This window comes from Budorcas taxicolor, chromosome 25 (genome assembly GCF_023091745.1).
Source record: "Budorcas taxicolor isolate Tak-1 chromosome 25, Takin1.1, whole genome shotgun sequence".
NCBI lineage: Eukaryota > Metazoa > Chordata > Mammalia > Artiodactyla > Bovidae > Budorcas > Budorcas taxicolor.
The window spans coordinates 47,643,392-47,652,200 of NC_068934.1; the positions used below are offsets into that span (position 1 = coordinate 47,643,392).

The 8,809-nt window shown below is 55.6% G+C and overlaps 1 protein-coding gene across 1 annotated transcript; it reads right to left on the reverse strand.

Annotated features, from left to right (window-relative positions):
* Window positions 1-570: 570 nt before the first annotated feature.
* Window positions 571-4,350, reverse strand: FGF19 (fibroblast growth factor 19). Its single transcript, XM_052662566.1, has 3 exons — window positions 4,110-4,350; window positions 3,648-3,751; window positions 571-882 (listed from the first exon to the last, which is right to left on the reverse strand). The coding sequence occupies exons 1-3, from the start codon at window positions 4,348-4,350 to the stop codon at window positions 571-573; spliced, it is 657 nt and encodes a 218-aa protein (XP_052518526.1).
* Window positions 4,351-8,809: the final 4,459 nt, after the last annotated feature.

Consider the following 8,809-nt stretch of genomic DNA (forward strand, 5'->3'; position numbering starts at 1 on the left):
GGCGGTACACTGCCTGCACGCACCTACTTCCATGCTTGGGGAGGCCCAGTGGTCCTTCTTGAAGTGGAGATCTGGAAGAATTTTCCCAGGCAGTAGAATCAGATTTACCTGAGGTTTCACAAAGTTGATTACCTGCCCATGAGCTTTTAAAAAATGACTGCTTTTCCTCTGGCCACGCGTGCTACAAAGGATAGGAGGAGAGAACTGCTGAGAAGGTCAGCTTGGCACAAGAACCTTGCCAGAGGCCGGGAGCTCTCCGCCAGTGGAGGTACTCAAGCAGAACCAGGGCGGCACAGACTCGTCCAGCAGGGTTGAGGGACTCGGGTAGGCAGCAGCTGGGTGGGTGGGGTGGAAGGCTTACCATATTTTATGACCGTACAAGTCTATCTGCTAGAAACCGGCACGGCCCATGTAAAACTTTGTCTATGTACAAGTTCTAAATGTTTCCTCCTAAAGCTACATAGAACCTGGACTCAGGATCATACTTGTAGAAAACCCACTCCGCAAGCACCTCAGGCCTGGGGTCCTGGTCTCCCGGGCCAGGGCTGGGGGGAGAGGACCGAGCCTCCTTTAACTATAGAAGCTGGGACTCTTCACCGATCCCAGTTTGGTGGCGAGCCCGAAAGGGTCCATGCTATCTGTTTTCAGGGGCAGAAAGAAATCAGGCTTCAGGGGTTCCTGGAGGTCTTCGGGTTCGGCCGGGATGGTGGACAGCATGGGCAGGAAGTGAGACAGCGGCAGGAAGCCCCTGCTTTTGAACAGCTGCCTCTGCCTGGAGCTGCTCAGAGAGACCGGGAGATGGTGCTTCCTGGACCAGTACATGTTGTAGCCGTCAGGACGGATCTCCTCCTCGAAAGCGCAGTCCTCGGCTGAGTACTGGGTCTGCGAAGCAAAGACAGCCCGTGAGCCTCAGTTGGGGCCCCCTGGGCTGGGGGACCAGCAGAGGCAGCTGGACGACCAGTTGCCGGCAAGCAGGCGTCCACACCATTGGCTAACGGCCCACGCCATCAGCCAAGGATGTGTGCCAGTTTATAAAGCATGGAGGTGTATAAAGCTCATATATACACACATATATTTACTATAATGTTATATATACACACACATAAAATGCAAAGCATGTGTTATATTAATATACCATTAGATATTACATCATATTAACATATGTTATAAATAGAACATAAATTATATAACACTAAATACATGTTAGACATTGAACATATATACTAAACATACGTTAGCATTGCAGGCGGATTCTTTACCAGCTAAGCCACAAGGGAAGCCCCAAAATATATATAGGTACTTACATGTTTAGTATGAAAGCTTTTTGTTATATATTAATATACTCATTAAATACACATCACATTGAATTCATATGTAAATAGTAATGTCACAGAAAATACATGTGTAACATTAAACATATACTCAACATATTAGACATAAATATATATATGTACTTCGTATACCTCTATACTTTATAACCTTCAACTATACACACATACTTCAGGTGTATTTCATGTGTTCTATGTATATTCTCAGTATCCATACATAGCTCACATAGATCCTTTGTGTTTTTTCACTAAGTCACATCACTTTTTAAACTTGGTCTTGTTCTGAGCAACATCCATAAAGTCACAGCCTTGACAAGCATGCATGCTTCCCTCCCCAACATTAAATATATAATTATTGCCATGAAGAAGTCCCTTGTATTCCACAGGCAGTTTGGGAAACACTGCTAACTAGGTTATCCGTTTAGAATCAGTCTTTTAATTAAGAATCACGAGTAATCCAATCTGGAGCCCAGATGAAAGCATCTATTTCCCATTTAGACCCAAATGACTGTGGTCCTGAGCCTTTTTGTCTGCAGCTCTGGTAAGAGAAACCTCAGTCCCTCTGGCTCCTTTATTCAGTAGCTGCCCTCCAGGCAGCCTGCCAGGATCGTGGAGATAAAGGCAGCCCCCTCCCCCCAGGCCAGGAGGAAGCCTGCACCCCGTGGGTGGCCAGAAAGTCAGAAGGCAGAACATTCAGAGTGAGCCGGTGGCGTCCCAAATGCAGAGGGTCAGTTTGTCTTCAAGACCCAAGAGCACAGCCAAAGGCGGGGAGCCAAGAGGGCTTGGCCATAAACTGCCCTGGGAGGCACCCAGTCTCATTTCTGCCCAGGCCTACAAAGGTCGCTTCACTGCAGGTGAGCTTAGATAAGGCCCTGATAAGGCCTGCATCCAATGAAGCAATATGCCCAGCTCCTGTGCGGGGGAATAAGGCCACCAGACCGAGGGGAGAAATGCAAATTGATAAACAAGGGAATTAAAATCAAATAGAGTGACTATTTTCACTCTTCTGGTTCTTGGGGAGAAACTGACATCTCATTTGCCAAAGAGAGAATGAAACGATTTCAAGTTTCTGGGAGGATGTGGAATTGTTTATTTTTTTTAATCTTCAAGTTTTGCTAAACAGTGACCACAGGACCTAGAGGCAGAACAGGATTTTAGTTGAGGGACCCTCAGTTTGGATTAGAATGATGATGGGTTAGACCCAGCTGCCCCTGTGGGGGGTGGGTGTGTGTGTGTGTGTGTGTGTGTGTGTGTGTGTGTGTGTGTGTGTGTAGCTCTGTCCCTGAAGCCCCCACCACCCCTAAGTAAACCTCACATGCTGGGACTCGGAGTGGCTTTGGGTTTCAGCTTTCTTTGCCTCCTTTCACGCAGGATGCCATAAAACCTGAGACAGGTTTATTTATCTCTGGATAAACAGAATAAACGGGCACCAGAGCCACAAAAAAAACACTGAGACACTAAAGAGATCTGAGCTGCGGAAAGGAGGGCATCCCTGGAGGGCCGGTGCCCTTCCCTCCCCCTGCTGCCCCCTGGCCTCTGTCTCTCCATCGGAGCCCCGGCCCAGCAGGGCTGCATTGAGGCCGGGACCTCACACAGCCTCCGTTGCGCGCCCGGGGGGCTCAGGTTCCCTTTGAACTCTCAGCCTTTGTTCCGGCGACCAGAGAGCCAGCATCTGCACACTTCCTGCCCCCAGACGTCTCTGGCTACCTAGGCCTGCCCTCCCACCGCCACCCAAAGAGGCCTCTGCCGTACAGGTGAGCCCGACAGGATGAGTGCGGCCACGAAAATAGGACCCCAACGCGGCTGCAAAATAATCTATTTTTCAGCGGGTAAAAATTAATTTTAAAAAGCCTCTTCAATCCCAAATGTAACTTTTCTTCTGACTTAAAAAAAAAAAAATCCAAGTTGTGGATATACCCTTTTTCTTTTTTTCCTCCCCAGCCACCCCCCCCCACCCACCCCTTAAAAAAAAAAAAAAACTACTGCAAGGAGAGGGGGGAAGGCGAGCGCCACGCGCGCACAGGGCGAAGCCGAAAACGCCCACGGTGGGCTCCCCGTTTAATATCAAAGCGCCGACTTCCTCCGTCCGACTGGACCTGCCTCTAGTTCAGGGGTAATCCAAAGGCGGGGCCTCACCCGTTCTCCGTAAACTTACAAATTAGAAAGTGGGACCGAAGAGTAATCCGGCCCTCGCCGCCTTCCCCTCCGGGTTCCACACCGGCCCGGACAGAGCAAACAAGGAAACTGAACGTGGCCCTGCGCGCCCCCCTGGCCCGCAGGCCCGCGCCCCCGCGCGTCCAGACGGACCGAGACACCTACCAGCCCTTGCATCTTGCCGTCGGCGTCCATGCAGAGGAAGAGCACGCTGCGCTCGCCCTTGATGGCCACGGTGCTCAGAGCGACCGCCCTGATCTCCATCAAACCTGGGCGGGAAAACAGCACAAAACTGCAGCCGGGACCCGCGCGGCCCACAACTCGTGAAAGTGGTTGGTGGGTGTACAGGCCCGTCCTCCCCAAGCCCCCAGCCCCTCTCCCTGTCTGGAGGCTCGGGATGGGAGTGGGAACGCCCAGGTGCCAAGACCTGGAGTTCCCCGGAATGCGGAGGGGGGGGCGGTCCGCGGAAGCCGAAGTGGGGGAAGGGGAGGGGAGCGCATCGGTGCAGTAGGTCCACGCCGGGGAGGGAGTAGATCGCTAAGTGCCAAGAGCCGGGGTGCCGGGAGCGAGAAGGGGGCAAAGGGAAGAAGGGGCGCTGTGACGGGTGGGGGCCCGGCGGGCACTCACTGTGCGCGCTCTGGACCTGCGCGCAGTCCACGGCGCCGTCGGAGTGGATGCGCAGAAAGCAGCTGTAGAGGCCCTGCGGGCCCGCGGTATACAGGTGCCGCAGGCGAACCGACTCGCCCCAGCCGTAGTGCACGTGCGGCCCCGCATCCGAGAAGGCCAGGGGGCGCCCGGCTGCGGCCAGCCAGAGGCCGGCCAGTACCAGGGCGCGGGCCACGGCGCACCGGCTCGGAGCGCTCCGCATGGCACCTCCCTCGGGCTCGGAGCTCTGCGCGCAGATCTGGTGGTGAGGGTGCGGGAGGTTGGGCGGCGGCCCCGAGGCCCTGCGGGACGGAGCGTGCGGAGGCGGGGTGGCCGTGCCCTTGAGACAGGAGACCGCTGCACGCTCTGGGCACCTGGGCACCTCTCTAGCTCCGACGGCGCGGCGGCTGGCGGCTGGCGGCCGGCGACCTTATATAGCGCGTCTGCCCGCGATGCGAAGCCCTTATCGGGATTGCATCAGCCCTCCGCCCCTCGCACACACCCACTCACACCCCGCCCCCCGACCCAGCCTTTCCCTGGGCCCCGCCCGGGTGACCCCGCCCAGATCTGGAAGAGAAGGAGGCCCTCTTTCGCTGGAAACTTCGCAGCTCCTCCCGGAGGCGCTGGGGCGAGGCCAGGTCGCTCCCGTCTGGGCGAGTTTGATTGTGTAAAGAAATGAAGGAGACGGCGGAGCCCACCATCACCCCCGAGCCCAGGCCATTGGCTCCGACCCCCTGCCCCCCGGAATGCACTGGTCGCCGGGCGCTGGCCGGGGCTGCGCGGAGCCAGGGTCCCGACATCAAAGACTGGGGCGCGGGACACTGAGCTTTGCATCCTTCACTCCCGGTGGGGAAAACCCCGCCTCGGCTTTGGGGCCCCTCCCCTACAATCCACATCCACTCGGTCACGCCACGATCCCAGCCCTCAAAGCCCCGGGGGTAGAGCGGTCCACTGGAATTTATTTTCCCCCTGCAGCTCAGAGCCTCTCACGTTCTCCGGCTTTATGTTCTTCAGATTCCTGCCTGGCCCCCCGTTCCACGCCAGTACTTTGTCCCCCGGCTTGCCCAGGCGCGACCTGGGCTCTCGGAGGAACAATAGGGTCGCGCGGGCGAGCGCTAGATGGCGCTTCAGCCCGGGTATCGGCCGGGCCCGGCCCGCGGCGGTCCCTGGACCCGGAGCCTGGGAGGAGGGCGCCTGGAGTGGGGCGGGGTGGGCTCGCAAGCTGCAGAAGGGGAAACTGACTTTCCAGGGCGCGTAGCGCAGGGAAGCTCCTCTGTTTTTGCTGTGTCTTTCGTCGTGGGTGCTGTCCTTGGGTCCCTGAGAGTTTCTCCAGGGGCTGGGCGTGCAGTTCTCGGGGCGGGGGGCGGGCAGGAACAGGGGAGCTCCTTACCTGGTGGGGGCAGCAGTGGTGGGCGCTGCTTGTGGAGAGGGGGGCGTGTAAGGCGGGGGAGAGGCACCAGTTGGGGAAACTGGAGCCACCCAGTGAAGTGGCTCCCCCCCATCCCCGACCCCACAAACCGGATGGCTTTTCTGATGAGGCTCAGAAAAAGACCACATCCGGAGAATGCCCCTGCGGGAAAGAGAGGGGTCCTTCTACGGACCAGTGTTTGGCTCAACAACACTGGTTCTTTCTCATTATTCCTCCAACCACCTGCCCCTCAACTCCAGGATGTGGGGCTCCAAGGAGCCTGGTTTGGGGGGAAAGCCACACTGGCTGAGCCCAGGGGCGCTGGGGGAGGGCCCATGATGGAGACAGGGAGAGAAAGCCATGCCAGGCCTGATGAATTTCAATGAGTAAAGACCACGTTCATACCCCAGCCAGTGACTGGCGTTAATGACGGAGCGCGCAGAAAATGTCACCAGGAAAGTCTTTACAAAAAAAGACATCATCTCGAAAGCTTTATGGGCCAGGGACCCCCACGCTGAGTGTCTTGGTTCAGAAAGCCGGGGCTTCTGTTAAATCTAATTACTTCCCCCCTGTGGCTTTAAATCGACAGCGGCTCCTATTAAACTTAATTACCCTCCCCTGCAGCTTTCCTTGTAAAGACCCTGGATAAATGCAGGGCATTGAAGAGGATGGCAGAGGGTGCACTGGGGGCCATGCCCCAAATCTGGCTGGGGGAGGAGGGGAGGTGGACTCTGGTTCCACCCCCAACGGCTCTGCTGCCCCTCCTAAGGCCACGGCGGGCAGAGAGAGGCCTGCCCCGTACCCCCTAGGCCCCACCCAGGAGCGCAGGAAGCTGGGAGAGGCCTGGGCAGCTCCCTGCACCCAGGCCCTGCTCTGAGCATCTTCTGCCCTCCCCTAGTGAACAGTTCTCAGTTCAGCTCAGTTGCTCAGTCATGTCCGCTTCTTTGCCACTCCATGGACTGCAGCACACCAGGGCTCCTTGTCCATCACCAACTCCCGGAGTTTACTCAAACTCGTGTCCATCGAGTTGGTAATGCCAATGAACAGATAGGGGGCCCCAGAGTGACCTGGGGGTGCCCGCCCAGGTAAGAGTGCCAGAGTGACCCAAGGTTTCACAGTATCTAAGTGATGAACCCAGGCTGTCAGGCTTGTAAATCTAGGTCCAGCTGCATTTCAGGGAGGCTGTGTGGCCTCCTAAAAGGGGCGAGGGTCCCAGGGTCAGACCCTCAGCAGCACGGATCACGTCTGGCTGCTCCCCGAGCAGGTCATGAACCCGCTGGGGCTTCTTGCCTCCTTACGCCTGCTTCAGCCTCGTCTGGAGTCACACAGGAGAGAGGACAGACAATGCCTCAGATACAGCTCACAGAGAACGACAACCATCTGCCCAGGGGCTGCTGCGCACATGGAATGTCGTGGTCAGAGCAGTGCTCGGCAAGTGTTGGTGATTAATCTGTGCTTCATGTGAGGAAACTGGGGCTTACAGACTTGGCCAGGCAGCCAGCGAGGGTTGACACCCTGGGTGGTCGGGCCCCGTGCCTGTGCTGGCTTGCTGGTACCCCTGGTCTGTGTCAATCCTAAAGGAAATCAACCCTGAATTTTCCCTGGAAGGACTGATACTGAAGCTGAAGCTCCAACACTTCGGAGCCTTTTTCATTAGAAAAGACCCTGACGCTGGGAAAGATTGAAGGCAAAAGGAGAAGGGGGCGACAAAGGATGAGATGGTTAGACAGCATCACCGACTCAGTGGACATGAATCTAAGCAAACTCCAGGAGAGAGTGAAGGACAGGGAGCCTGGCATGCTGCAGCCCATGGGCTCGCGAAGCGTCTGAAACGACTTAGCCGCTGAACAACTGGTGTGTGCGGTTGGAGGAAGCCGGGAAGCGCAGAGGAAAGGCGGCGCTGGTCAGCGGGGGGCGCTGTTGCCCACTGTGGTGCTGTCCAGGTGAAAGCCTGATGGAGGTGAGGACCAACCGGCTGCCAAGCTGCTCACTGCAGACCCCGCCCCCTGCAGCCCCCGGTGTGCTGGGTGGGGCCGGTTTTCAGTGTTCAGGCTGCGTTAGATTTGGTCCAGGTGGCTGAGCCATCTGACTCACCCCGGTGAGAAGAGTGGACAACGCAAGCCAGGGCCAATCCCCGCCATGCCCCCGCCATCCCCACGCAGGGCCCCAGGGGTCTCAGGCCAAGACGGCCAGAAGAGCTGGGCTTGGCGGCTTTGTTCTGGATTTGACGTTAGCTGCCCTTTTTAACCACCCTTCTCCTGGGGTCTCCCCTCTTCATCTGAGCTTGTTGGTTTTGTTCTTCTCATGGTGGTCAATTTCCATTGTTTCTAAACCCACATCCCAACAGCTACAAAGATCTCTTTTAGCTTGGCTTCCAGGCTTTGCATTGTAAAAGTAATCCCTTTTCTTTTCACTTTTCGGTTAGAAATTTACGTTACAATGTCCGACATGCCTTCTTAAATACACAAGCACTTCTCTGCTCATCCCAAACCCCTCCTCCCACTCCTTGGAGAAGTATTTTGTAATTACATAAACTTCTGGGTGTTGGTAAAAAAAGGAAAGAAAGAAGGAAAATCTTCATCAGTAAAAAATAAAAACTTAGGGGACAGAAAAAATGGTGAGGTCTTGGATGGGGGTGGAGGGGGACAAGCCACACAATGAGTTCTGGACCTCCCTGAGACTGGAACTCTGGGTAGGGTAGGGGGCATCTGAGTCTTAGCCTGTGATATTTTTGCTAGAATCTACCCAGGTGGCGCTAGTGGTAAAGAATCCCTCTGCCAATGCAGGACTTAGGTTCAGTCCCTGGGTTGGGAAGATTCCCTGAAGGAGGGTGTGGTAACCCACTCCAGTATTCTTGCCTAGAAAATCCGCATGGACAGAGGAGCCTGGTGAGCTACAGTTCATAAGACACGACTGACTGAGCGACTTAGCACGCACGCACTGGGACATGCATTCTTTTCCCCAAAGTGTTCTTAAAGTCCATTTTCCCCCTGTTAGGATCATTATTCTAAAAAGAGGGCTTCCCGCTAGGCCAGCAAAGGGAGGTCTTCTGTGAGCCTCAGTTTCCTTATCTGTGAAACAGAAAAAGGAATGCTGCATATTTACAGAGCATCCACCTGGCGAATGAAGGTGTGTGACAGACGGATTATCTTTGCCAGGCTTATTATTTATTTTAAGCTGTAACAGTAACACTAAAGAGACCCATCTAACCTCCAGTGACAAACCTGGCTGTGGGTGCCCGAGGCAGGAGAGGAGGTGGATCTGCTGGAAGGGA